The sequence below is a fragment of the Tupaia chinensis genome, unplaced genomic scaffold, assembly GCF_000334495.1.
Source record: "Tupaia chinensis unplaced genomic scaffold, TupChi_1.0 Scaffold000707_1, whole genome shotgun sequence".
NCBI classification, from domain to species: domain Eukaryota; kingdom Metazoa; phylum Chordata; class Mammalia; order Scandentia; family Tupaiidae; genus Tupaia; species Tupaia belangeri.
In genome coordinates, this window is record NW_006160230.1 from 1,871,188 (window position 1) to 1,885,203 (window position 14,016).

The 14,016-nt window shown below is 39.8% G+C and overlaps 1 protein-coding gene across 1 annotated transcript in view; it reads right to left on the bottom strand.

Annotated features, from left to right (window-relative positions):
• ATP6V0D2 (ATPase H+ transporting V0 subunit d2) overlaps positions 1 to 14,016 on the bottom strand; it is a 55,569-nt gene that overhangs the window by 7,561 nt on the left and 33,992 nt on the right. The window contains exons 3-5 of the mRNA XM_006160748.3: positions 6,135 to 6,313; positions 4,560 to 4,639; positions 2,063 to 2,140 (exon numbers count right to left, since the gene is read on the bottom strand). Coding sequence (XP_006160810.1) covers positions 2,063 to 2,140; positions 4,560 to 4,639; positions 6,135 to 6,313 — 337 coding nt within the window. The remainder of the gene's footprint in view (positions 1 to 2,062; positions 2,141 to 4,559; positions 4,640 to 6,134; positions 6,314 to 14,016) is intronic.

The window sequence follows — 14,016 nt, forward strand, 5'->3', positions numbered from 1 at the left end:
AACCAAAGAGATCAGCAGAAATACAAGACAAAAACATTTGCTTTGAACATAAGTCAATTTCTTTTTTACATGAAGTTACAATCTTGTAATTGGGTAAAATTTTCACATGTAATCCTAGGTTAATGCTCTCTTCCACCATATTAAGTCTTTTGATGACTCCTGTCAGAGGAGATTAAATGAGAATATATATGTGACCTTATAAACTGTAAGTACTCTATAGCTGCTCAAATAGGGGAATAATGACATGATCTAAAATATGTAAAACCAACAGATCTCCTCTGATCATGTCACTATAAAGGTGAATATTGTATGCCATATATAGCTGATATTTCTATACAAATGTATAAAGGCAGTTGAATGCAATTTTTATTTTTAAAGCAGTTTGAAAAAAAAAAATCTAATCCAATGTGATATTATGAAGTTAGGAAAGGACAGTGAGAACAGTGGGCATATAGTAGTTTGATCAGATCCTCCCAGTGACAAGAATGCTGTCCTTTATTTAATTTTTTTACATTACCAAGGATTTCAAAAACATAATTCTTACCAATTTCCGATTTTTATAGCACATGTTATGTGATCTTGCTTATGAGTTAGTATTCACTTTTGTATAAAAGAACTGTGAATGGTAAGTTTAATGCAGAAGGAAAATGGCCTGGTAGATGAGCTTACAGAATCTGACGAATACCAACACTTCCACTCACTAGCTGTGTGACATCAGCTAAGGTACTGTCTTCTATGCCTCAGTTGCTCCTATGGAAAAAGACACTAGAATACTCATCTTGTGTAGTTTGAAGACCAAATGAAGTCATGTATATAACGCACTTAGGACAGGACCTAACACATAGTGAATGGGAGCTGTTAAGAGTGTCATTGTATACCCTTCGTAAGAATAGGAGTAGTAATGTAACTGTAATTTTTAACATAACGTATTTGTGGTTACAGCAAACACAAACCATTTGTAAACCACAGGAATTATGCTAAATAGAAACTATATTCTTGAACTACAGATAGTATTATTTCTTATGGTGTGACTGGCAATTAAATTTATGAAAAGAGTGAGGAGCATTTCATAGAGTAACTAGATTACTCATTACATCATCAGCATGCCTGAAAGAGTTCCTTCATTTTTTGACATTGAGTATACCATAAACCAATGCTATTTTATGTATTTGATGTTCTTACACAAGACTGAGCATAGACAAAATCCCCGATGATTAAGATGAATTAAAAAGGGAGGTGGTCCCATAGCCTAGTGATTAGGGGAGTCAGATCCCACATGGCCAGTTGTGGTTTGAATCCAGTCCTGCCAGCTGTAAAAACATGCAGGATAAGGGTGCACACATGCCCCAAATCCCAACGGGCTGGTGAAATGGAGAAGGGATTGCAGTATGACCACACTGCAGTGGGGGTTGCTTTTTCCCTCTCTGTCTCTCCCTGACAAGTACACATATCCTCTGTCAATTAAGGAGAAAAAATAAGAGTATAACAACAACTAGAAAGGTAGACACCAATGGTGGTATTTGACACATAATTAAATGAACTTACCAACTGTCAACTTTTGCTAATGCTAAAGGAGCCTTCCAGATGAAAGGTGGAATGCTCATAAGTTGCATGGTACAGCCATTGTTTTAGGATTTATGTAAGGACAATGTCCCTGCAGGTGGACTCACAGTAGTCTTTGGTGCCAAGTTGTGGGGGTTCCCAGCTACCCAATTGCAGGGAATTCGAGTAATTATTATGATACCATCAGTCCACTAATTGCTTGTAGTATACTACATTTTTAACTAACTAAAATCTATTTTCTATGTAGTATATAAAATGAATAATGACCAAACTTTTATAAGCATTATCCTTTTCTAATTCCAAAATAACTCCTCTGTGTAGAACACTTAGAAAATGCTCATCTTAACTGGAGATATCAAATGACACATATAATAAAATATATGACTTACTTGATTCCTAGATAAAGTCCTAAAGATGAAGAAATACAGGTAAGGTTAAAACAATAAAAAGTGCATAGGCACATTATTTGGCATAAAAACATTCAAGGACTCTTTCTTACCTCAAGAATGGGACACATAACTTCTGCTGTGACATCACCATGATTCTTACAGAATTTATAGAAGGCCTCAAGGTAAGACTAAAAAAGAAAAAAGATCATAAAACAATAGAATGAATATAGTTTCCTTTTGGAAACTTTTAGATCAGCTTCTCATGGCTTATTAAATGCTTTAATGGAAATTGAATTACTTCTCCCATAGGGAGGAATTTTATAATAAATTTTGTAGAAGCTTTCACGTTGCAGCATGTAGCATAGACTAAAAGAGAACTCCATAAAAGAACATAATTGCATTTATCATAACTTATAATTACTTAACAGCACTTTTTTTGTGCATAGTTCTTGGGTTATTTCACATGGCTGAGTTTTGCTATTTTAACAAGAGTGCCAAGATCTTTTTTGGGCTCAGCCCTATGCCGACATTTAATCTCTTATAGACACATTTGGGATGGTTTGGAGCACAGGGATGTATTGGAAAGGCATAGAGTGTGTGTTGTAGGGTCAGACTGCATGTGTTTGGATCCTGGCCTTTACACTTACTAGCTAATTAAATTCTGCCCAGAAAACCTTACCTCTCTATGCCCCAGTTTTCTCATCTGAGGAATGGAGATAATATAAGCATCATAGTTTTCCTGGGTGGACTAAGGAGTTAAAACTTATAAGCTGCTTAGAATAGTGCCTTCTGTTAGTTATATTTCAGGGATGCTGTCTCTAAGCACAGAAGTCTCTTTATAAAAGGGAAAACTACATGCAATAGAATGCTTTTGAGAGGACCGTGTGTTTGAACATGACATGCTATATATACGGCACGGAAGTATATATTCACTTACTCTGTGAGAGCATCCAAAAATGCTATGTCTGTAAGAGTAAAAGTGGGCAGACTGTGCTCATGCTATAATATATGACGCTACTCTATTGGCCACATGTGGGAGGCTGCGCACCAGCGAATATCGCTGGTTCCTCAGAAAGCAAACAATTACACAATGCCAAAGGCCATGATTGGCTCCCCTTCAAAAACCTCACCTTCAGAACCATACTCTAATTGGCTACTTCCTATAGCAAATTGGTGAGCTTAGAATCCCTCAGATTTGCATATCCAGCACCTCATGATTGGTCCACAGAAGCAACCAATCATAACCCACCTTTTATAATCCTTCATTCAACCAATCACTGTCCACCAGCATGTATATAACCACGACCCCTGGCCCACAATCTCCAGACGACCCTGAAGACCCTGAAGAGTTGTAACAGTGTCATCTCCAGACGACCTGGAAGACCCTGAAGAGCTGTGATACTGCGGGGTCTCTAGTGACCCTGAAGAGTTGTGACACCGCGTTGTCTTCAGACAACCCTGAAAAGCTGTGACACCGTGTTGTCTCCGGACGACCCTGAGGGGCTGTGGCACTGTGTCGTCTCCATGCTGCCCACAATAAATGGGTGACCCTGACTCTGCGTAGTCTCCATGTTGTGCCATTGCACTGCTCGTCCCAGCTCTCACTCCTTCCCTTAGAAAACCTGTTCGACTGTTCCCTGGGCTGGGACAGCCACACAGTCCAGATAGTCATATACCAGAGGTATTTGAGAAGCAGTGTCCACACTCTGGTCCTGCTGGGATTCTGCACACATTGGTTAAAATTGTGTGAGAAGGTTAACTGTGAGATTCAGGGTTCCAAGATAACAGGATCCAGGACAGAGATAGACACTGCTTAACAGATTACTATGTAGGATTGTCTCCTGAGCACGGTAGTCATGCTCTGCTCAGAATAAGCCAGATCCCACATGGCAACTGAGGTTTGAATCCCTGGCCCTGTTAGCCTGAAACATGCCTGGCATGCACAGGAGGATTTGTTGGGCTGAAGGACTGGAGAAAGGGGACTGTGGTGTGACCAGACCTCATGGAGGGTACTCATCTCTCTCTCTCTCTCCCTTTCATTGTCACCTGCATATACATGAGTTTTATCATAAAATAAAGACAAAATTTATTTTAGAAAGAGGTTACTATGTACACTGGTAGCTTTAAATGGATTGATGTGGTTCACCCCACTCATCTACCCATCTATCCACATATTATCATCTAATCAACATCTTTCATATTCCAATCACCATGCAAGGGGCTAGGAACACAGAAGAATAGGGCATATTATTTCCTCTCAAAAATTTGACATGTATATGTCTACCTAGAAGAAAAGGCAGAATTATTCTGGTGTATGGGGGGGTGGATATTGCTACACTGCAATCCCTTCTTCATTCTCTTTGGATTTGGACTTGCACACATATGTGCCTGGCATGTTTTTCAAGCTGCCATGTCTGGCACTCAAACCAGATGTTCAACTATGCAGGATTCAGTCACCTTAACTCATGCCACCAGCTGGCCCAGCCGAAGTAAATTTTTCTTGTGTGTGTGAAATGCGATTTACTTTATTTTGTACCCTACTGTTTTTCGTACAGAACTCTAGATATGTATTAGGTAAACAAGAAAAATATTTGGGAAAACCATTACCTTGTATAATTTATTACGCAGTATTTCAATATTCAGTTCGTCTAGGGTATTTTCAGACATACAGTCTTGAAAGAATGGAGCTGAAAGCAGAAATTATCATACAAAATAAATGGGTTTAAAGATTATAAACTGTAGAAAATATCTCCTGAACACCCTACTCTCTGTTACTCCAGAATACTGCGGCATTGTGATCCACAGACCCAGTGAGGCTACTGGTAATCAGAATGATAGGAGTTACTACTCATTATGTGCTTATGTGTGAACCTCAAACACCATTCACTACACTAGACGTGGGAAATACCTTAACTTATTCAATCCTATAACGCCTTGCAACTATTCAATTAAGGCTTGCTTTTTGATGTCTCCCTCCCTCAAGTATTGAATAGTATAATAATATTAATATTTACCATTCACAGCCTTACTATGTGCCAAATATTGAGTTAGAATAAAACTGTTCATTTTAGTTTTCAAATCTCTGTTACAGTGAAATACAATTATTTCCTTTTTTTTTTTAAAAAAAAAGCAGATTATTTATTTAAAATCAGTACTTAACAGGAAGGTCAAAGGTAGAACAATTGCTACATATAATACCAAACAAAATTTGGGCCAATGGTGGAGGTGGAATGGAACACTGAGAGCCTTCTTCCAAACCGTCATTTTCAATTAAAGATTGTGTTCTATTTTGGTAGTGTCTCTGCTGAGAGCATTCCTTCAGTTTTTTTTTTTTAAATAAATTTATTTATTTATTGCATTTAATCACTGTGAGGAAATAGGTGAACTGAATTGCCTCAAGAAACCTCGTTTGGACTGACCAGAGTCTGGCTTCATGCTCACGGCTGTCTGATTCCAGACCCAGCATCTTTCCATCAGGCTGCCTCAGCATCTGAAACTTAATGATGACACCAATTTTTTTTTTCCCCCTTCTAAAGTTTCTGTTTTAAATGGCAACTATTTTGATAAATGACCAATAGTGAGCTGTTAGCTATACAAATTTTCTGACAATATTAGATAAATTATGCTTATATAAATGATCCCTTTAGCATTTTAAATACTGTAACTGATGTCAGTACCAAATTACCATGAAATTAACATTCAGTTCATCGTGGCTTAGAATCATTTGACAGATGCTCCTGAGCATCCCAGAAAAGTGACATTCCTAAACTTCCTGAAACAAAATGCTTTCTCCATGCAACCTTATTTAGGCAGAATTTAACACGAGAGAATGAGAAACTATTCATATGAAAACTAGCTAGGAACTGATTTGTTTTGGAAAAAGGCCAAATGCTCTCATTTATTCGCTGTGGTCTGGTACAAAGTACAGAGGTTGGAAGGTTGAGAGATGAGCCCCTGCTGCTTCTCTGCTACAAATGGTTTATATGTGACCCTGAGAAGTTGTCTTCACTTGCCTTGACCTGAAAAATGAGGGATCCGGACTTGATGATTCTTTAATGTCCTTTTCACTGCTAGGAATCTGTAGGCCACTGTATGCATGATTTTTAAAAATGTGACTGGACAGTATGTTTTCTGAAGGCTGTGATCACATACAGCAGTAGCTACGCAAGTCCTTAGTCATACCTAGTGGTGTTTCAACCAGAACAGCATGGAAGAGATCTGAAGGTGTCTCCGCGATGTTGACTGCCTCCATCTCTGTGAAACGGCCTAGTGGGTGGCACTTCACCAGAATTTCTTTCACCGACTTTTTTTGCAATGCACCATTCATCAGTAGAATCACATTGTCTATCATGTAACTGCACCTGGTTTATAAGAAGACCCAGTCATTAGGAAAACAACCGCATATGACTAAGAAGCATCTCACAAGTGAAAACGTGTAATTCAGGACACACTCTCACCCAGGAAATAGATGAGTCTCTCTTTTAAACTCTGTTTGTTTTTTTCCCCCACTATTAAATTATTTATTAATTAGTATTATTGGGACCAGCAGTTGGCATAATGGCTATGGTGCTGGACTCCCATGCAGTTGACAACAGTTCAAGTCCTGGACCCAATGGCTTAAACTCATGACAGGCACATGTGTGTGCTTGCTCAAGATCCCAAGTGGAGAATGGAGGAGAAGGGATTGTGGCATGGCCATCCCCCCCCGGGGGGTGATTTCTCGCTTTCTGTCTCTCTGTCTTTCTGGAGGGTGCATGCACCCTATAGCAAAAACCTTTCAAAAAAAAGAAAAAAGAAAAGAAAAAAAATGGTATTATTCTTATTTAATTTGCTATAGTGTGCATGTGCTGACCAGAAAGAAAGAGATGCATAGAAAGGGAAAATGAGAAATGAGAGCAAGCTGCTAGGTCCAGGACTCAAATTGTAATTAGCCAGGTGGTAGTCCAACGCCTTAACCACTACATTACCTGCTGGCCCCATTATCTCTGGGGTTTAAGAGACATGGATGGGGATAAAAAGGAGAGAGAGAGACTCAGATAGGGAAAACTATCTGACTTTCTGGGGGGGGGCATCAGTTTGAAAAGCCATATTCAATATGAGAGTAACTAACTAAGGTAGGATAAACCTTGGCAGGAATAGGCAGAAGTGCTCCCTGCACAGTAATTCTCAAATATGCTGGGGAGGGGTGTGGGATGAAATTGTTTGGTTTGGCAGAATGGACTGTAGGCTTGAGAAACACAGAGCTGGAGCATCTCACTCTACTCTAAACAGCAACTACTTGACTCTAAAGTGAAGCCTATCACCAAAGATTCAAAATTTAATGCTAAAACCGTGTTCCTGGTCTCCTATGAGCCCAGAGAGTGAATTTTCTAGCCGTCTACTGCCTTAGATCCCGAAAAGCCCATGTTCATATTTTTTGTGATTTCTACACCCAATATAACATCTTCCCAGGATAGTCTAGATGTGTGTGCTTGCTGACGCATGTCCTCAGCATCTACGATATTCTAAGCAATGAAGCCAAGAAGCCGAAGAGACTCCGCTCCTTCCTTCATAGAAATGCACCTTAAAAGAGGAACTGGACAAAGAGTTGTTTTCAACAGATTACTGTGAAGTTTATGTAAGATACAAAAGAATTTATAGGGTGGTGAGGGGATTGGTAACTGGGCACTAATCCAGTCCAGGGAGCAGACTTCCCAGAGGAATGACATTCAAGTTGAAACCTGAAGAGTGAGTAAGAGTTATTCAGGCAAAGTGGCTGGGGAAAGAGGGTTTCAAGGCAGAAAGACGAGTGCTGGAAGAGCCCAGAGATGAGTACACAAGGAGACTGAGGGTATTTGTTGTGCTTGGGGCCACAGCAAGCAGGCAGGTTTCTAAAAGACAAGATCAGAAATGTGGGTGTTAAGGGCAAAGGATATTGAATCCCCTTAACCTGAATGGAATATTATTATGATAGAGAATATGGACTAAAAAAGAAGAGGTAAAAAGACATACGGGGAGGTACTTTACAAAGACTTATTTTATACAATCATGATAACAACACTGGCAGGTAGGGCCATTATTATCTCCATTTTATAGATCAGGAACCAAACACCCAGAGAGATAAAAATGTAGCCCAGGATGATACACACAGCTAGCAAACTGGAGAGCTGATTCTCAAACTCAGGCAGTCAGTTCTTGGAATCTAACTGTATTAACCTGCTTTCAGCTGTAGAGGATGATGTATATGTGAGTGTTTTGTTTTGATTCTTAGATTTTTTTTTTTTTTGCTGCAGTGAGCCAGAGAAAAACAGAGAGAGGGAAAGTGAGAAATCACCTTCAGGGTGGATAGCCACATCACAATCCCTTCTTCATTCTCCTCTTGGGATTTTGGGCATGCACGCACGTGTGCCCAGTGTGATTTTCAAGCCGCTGGGTCTAGGACTTGAATCGTGGTTGGGCATGTGGGAGTCCAGTCCTTTAACCACTACACCACCTTCTGGCCCCCTGATGCATGTGGTTTTAGATTTAATAGATTGTAGAGTCGTTTGTTAGGATGAGAGCATTGGAGCAAGAGGGGGTTGCTGTAGGTGTAGCTATTTTAGACAGAACGAGTTTAGGGGCCCAGGAAAGAACCAAGAAGAGACACCCAGTAGGCCTCAGGACTCTGAATCTTGAAGACATCTGGAGACTAGCAACATGGGATGTGGGGGCTGGGGTGGGAGCAGGATTAGGAGGGGCTTGTTTAAAGGTGGAAATTGAAGTTTTAGGAATAATTAGGATTGTATCCTAGAGTTCTTAAGAATGCCAGGGAACTCCAATGTTTAAGAAACTTGAAGAAACCTGAGAAGAATGACCAGATAGGAAGAGGGGGCTCTGGGAAGAAAATTCTACAACATTTCCTAGAGAGTTCTAGGAAGAAGTGATAGGAATGTCAAAGGCCACCCTTAAGTCAAGGTAGATGCTGAAGGAGACATTGATAGGCTATGGCAGCTGAGGTCATCTGAGAGTGCAGGGAATGTGTGATGGGGAGAGAGGGAGGAGGAAGGTAGAAGCCTCATCAGTGTGTGTGTTTAAAATGAATGGGAAGTAAAAATACCTTAAAAAAAAAGAGTGATACATATGACAAAATATCCTTAAAGGATAGGAAAGAAAGTTATATGGCAATCCGGGGGGCCAAGAGAGCTTTTGATTTAGTTATTAAGGTGGGAAAGAAGTGAGGATGTTTAAGTGCTGAGGCAAAGGAAGCAGTCAGGAAGGTGAAGTTGCAGGTGGGAAGAGGGAAGGCACAGCCCGCTGATGAATTGAGGTCCCCCGGGTTTGATGGTGATGGGAGGTTTAACCACGGCCACAAGACAGGCTTGAAAAATGACACCTTCCACTGGGTGAAAATTAACCTAGACACTGAAAAGCACTGTCACTGGAGTCTGGCTGTATGAGTTACAGTCTTCATGTTCAAGAATTCATTTCTGGCTGGAAAAGCGAGTCTCTTTCATTGTGGAGTTTCTACAATTCACCCCAATAAAAGTTCTAAGAAGTTTTTGAAGCAACCAATTATCCCTTTATAAAAAGCACACGACTATAAAGTTACTTCGCCTCCCAAACAGCAGAACCAAATTTAGACATTATGGAATTTTAGAATCCTTTTTATCTCTTGAAAATGATATTAAAATGGAAGTGCTTATTTAACTGTCCCTTTATGGCTCAAAAGCAATTACCTGAGAGGGGAATTGCCAGCACTTAATAATCCTTAGCAGGCTCCAGACATTTAATTGTTCCCTACAGCACCCCTGTAATGTAACAGCATACGAGCTGCTCACATTCCCAATTTGCAGAGGACTATTAGACCAATGTTGACGGACAACCAATGTCAATGCTGTGAGCAGGCCTGGGCCTACATGTGACATCCATGGGCCTACATAGTGTGTGCATATGCATATATTGACAATTTTTAACTTCAGTCACATGAGGTGAGAGAGGTGAGGCCCTCTACTGCAAAGAACAAGAGCTTTATAGCTTGGATTCAACTTTATTTCAACTCTTACTTTTGAGGTGGCTTTGTTTCTAAAATGGGACAGTAAGACTAGTTCTCAGAGTGTTCATTTCCTGAATGGAAATGAAGTGAGAACTCAGGGCTTGGTCCATGCAGAGGGGGGTGGAGAAGCGGAGTAGGGAGTGTCTCGTTGCCATCTTCCCCATTCCCATCTCAAGGGATATCATTATCATTGGCTGTTAGGGTGATGGAGAGATAATGTGTCCAGAAGATAGTTTATTAGGGGTCTTCAACAAGTTTGTGAGAAATATCAATATTTTAGGAAAAATGTACACGGATTTCAATTTTTTTTTTTGCACCAAAGTTAAGTCATGCTTTAATTCCATTTCCCATGAACCTTTTTTTTTTGGAGTGGTTTTTGCTATAGGACATGTGCACTTTCCAGAAAGACAGAGACAGACAGAGAGACCGAAAGCAAGGAATCACTACCCACCCAGGGAGGATGGCCATGCCGCAATTCCTTCTCTCCATTCTCCTCTTGGGATCTCAGGCACGCATGCACATGTGCCCTGTGTGAGTTTAAGCCACTGGGTCCGGGACTCGAACTGTGTTTGACTACATGGGAATCCAGCGACATAGCCATTATGCCAGCTGCTGGTCCCTCCCCATGACCTTTTTCAAGTCCTCCCCCTCCTCATACATTCTCCAGACTATGATCTTCACAGGTCTCCAGGGTTATGCATATGATGGTGAGGAATTAAATAATCAGAAATGTTGTCTGAATGATCTTTGAGATTAAAGACATCTGAGTGTCCTAGTTCAACCTGCCCTCACATTTTGAATAACTGTGCTCGAAAGCAGTGACAGAGCTAGGATCAGTGCCCAGTTGGTCAAGTTCGTTTTTCTCCTACTTGTGGTCTAGACAAACATTGTTATTTTTAGTCCTCTCTAAATGTCTTATTCTATAACTCTAATTCTGGCACCTGTGAAAATCGTAAAGTCACCTAAAGCTGCGATAGAATAAATGACTCAATTTCAAAAATTTCAAGTTGTAAAGATATTTTTTAAATGCCAGCTTCATCTGCGTCTTTTACTATGTGTCAGGCATTCCGTGCAAGTTCTCACTCAAGCCTCACACACACTCAGTGCTGTGGAGACCATGATCACCTCTTCACAGATGAGGAGAGAGACTGGGAGGTAGCAAATATGTCACCCCTGATGGCACTCTGCTAGAAGACAGCGAGGCAGGGACCCTGAAAGTCAAAGTTCTGGCTCCCTATCAGGTTCAGATAAAACAGCTTCAGCCAGATAATACTTTGAATTATTTATTTAACTTTATTTATCATTATTATTTTAAAATTTTTAAAAGAGATTTTTGCTATAAGGCACATGCACTCACCAGAGAGACAGAGAGGCAGAAAGTGAGAAATCACCCCCCAGGGGAGATGACCATGCCAGAGTCCCCTCTTCTTGATTCTCCTCTTGAGATTTTGGACGTGCATGCACATGCACACACTTGGCATGCATTTTTTTTATTTAAATTTATTTATTTACATTCATTCACTGTACATCATTACAGCAAACAAAATGAGATTTCCCATCCAGAGTACACTATACATTGGCTCAATCAAGCACATCAACAAACGTGTTATCGTCGACAAATAATTTTCCATTTGTTTCCCGTATATTTTGTTATTTTGCCATTCTTGATTCCCTCTCACCCTCTGCCATGTCTCACCCTCCTCCCACACTGTTTCTGGTATCCATCATGGTATGCCTTTTCCCCACATTTTATTTATTTGCTAATGAACTTAATTAATCTAAATACTTCCAATAGCAAGCACAGTTGACATATACATATCCATGAACACAAGTCTGATTTTGGCATAAACCTCAGTGAGTAGAATGGACATACTATAAAGTAGCACGTAGCTGGGGCTATACAGCTTACTGCAGTCATCAAATATGCATTTTTTTTTAATTTCAAGAAAAATAGTTTTCGCGTGTTTTTTTTCCTGAAACTTTTTTAAATTAATTAATTTACATTTATCCCCTAATCATTGTCACAGCATACAAAAATTGGTTTCCCATCCAGAATATACTGCATAGTGGCTTAATCATGTATGTTATCATCAATAATTTTCCATTTCTAGTTTCATACTATCTCTGGTGTCTACAGTTGTCACTTGGCATGAATTTTAATTAGCACACGCTAGGATGCTCCTGGTGAAGTTTTTCTCAGTGTTTACTGCTAAAGCTTTGGCTAATTTTTTCAAAACACCCTCATTCATTATTATTATTATTATTATTATTATTATTATTATTTTGAGAGATTTCTCGCTATAGGGCACGTGCGCTCGCCAGACAGACAGAGAGAGACATAGAGACAGAAAGTGAGAAATCACCCCCGGGGGGATGGTCACGCCTCAATCCCTTCTCCTCCATTCTCCTCTCGGGATCTTGGGCACGTACGCACACGCGCCCGGCGTGAGTTTTAAGCCACCGGGTCCGGGATGCAAACCGCGGTTGACTACATGGGAGTCCAGCGACATAGCCATTACGCTAACTGCTGGTTCCCATATCATTATTATTATTTTTTAATTTGCTACAGAGTATGTGTGCTCATGTGTGCTCACCAGAGAGAGACAGAGAGAGAGAGAGAGAGAAAGTGAGAAAGCAAGCTGCCAGGTGCAGGACTCAGACTGCAGTTTGCCATGAGGGAGTCCAGTGTCTTAATCACCACACCACCTGTTGGTTTTAGTCTTAGAGCTTTTTCCTTTTACTCCCTAACTTATTTAAAAATCCTGAAAATAGGTAAAATATATTTTCTATATAGCTACCAAATAATGGGCTGATGTAATAGTAGCTAAATGGTCAAATAATATAGAGTCATAATTTGACGCATTAGGAGAACTGTTCTTCTATGGGTAAAACATTTGGTACTTTAGTATCATTAGCAATTATTGACAAGTAAGTGTCATTCACTGAATTCACCGAGCCCTATACCGATGACATGAGGTAGAAAAACACAGTTTGGTTTAGAAGAGCTCCAGTGTGCTCCCCACCTTTGTAGTCACACTCTTTTCCCTCCTACCAGCCCTAACTCCAGGAAGGCATGAATCTGTTCTCCCACATACAGTTTTGCCTTTTGTGAGTAGTGTATAATCAGAAGTATACAAAATGTTGCATTTTGAGACTGGCTGTTTTAACTCTGCTTAATGCTCTTGAGGTACATGTACTATTAGGTGGTCGGGAAAAGTCATGACATATTTTTCTATGTTTTTCTGAGCAAAAATGCTTCAGAACTTTCCCAATGACCCAACATATTCAAGTTGTTGCATGTAAACAGATTATTCCTTTTCATTGGTGAGTAGTATTTCATGGTATCGATATACTACAATTTATTTCACCAATCACCTATGGATGGACATTTGTTTTTTTCCCCACTAGTGTTTGCTTATTATAAATAAAAACTACTACAAACATTTGTGTGCTGGTTTTTATGTGGAGGTAAGTTTTCATTGTTCTGGGGTAAATACCCATAGGAGCAGTTGCTAAGTTGTGTGGTCAGTATATGTTAAGTTTTTTAAGAAATGACAAAACTGTTTTCCAAAGTGGCTGTATCAATTTGAGTGCAGTGTAAAAACTTTACCTTCTTAGATTTCTTTACCTTTTCTACTTTAATTATCTTAACTATATCCTCTATGTACATTGAGGACTACATTTGACAATGTAATAACTTTTGGTCCAATTGTCAAATACAATTTAGCATACTCAGGATAGAAAGAGCTACTGTATTTACCCATAATTTTCCTTTCTGAGTGTTTTACTTCTTGCCTGTTGTTTCAAGATTCCTTCTTTTCTCATTTTCTTTATGTTTCAAGATCTCGTTTAGCCCTTCTGTTATGTCTAGTGTGTTGGTGACGAATTCCTAGGTTTTCTTCATCTGGAAAAGTCTTGATTTCCTTTTATTCCTGAAGGATATTTTCATCGGCGATACAAGGCCATGTTGGTTTTTCTTTTCCTTTAGCACTTGAAAGCTATTATGCCACATCCTTCTGACCTCCAGAGTTTTTAGTGGGAAATCTGCTACCG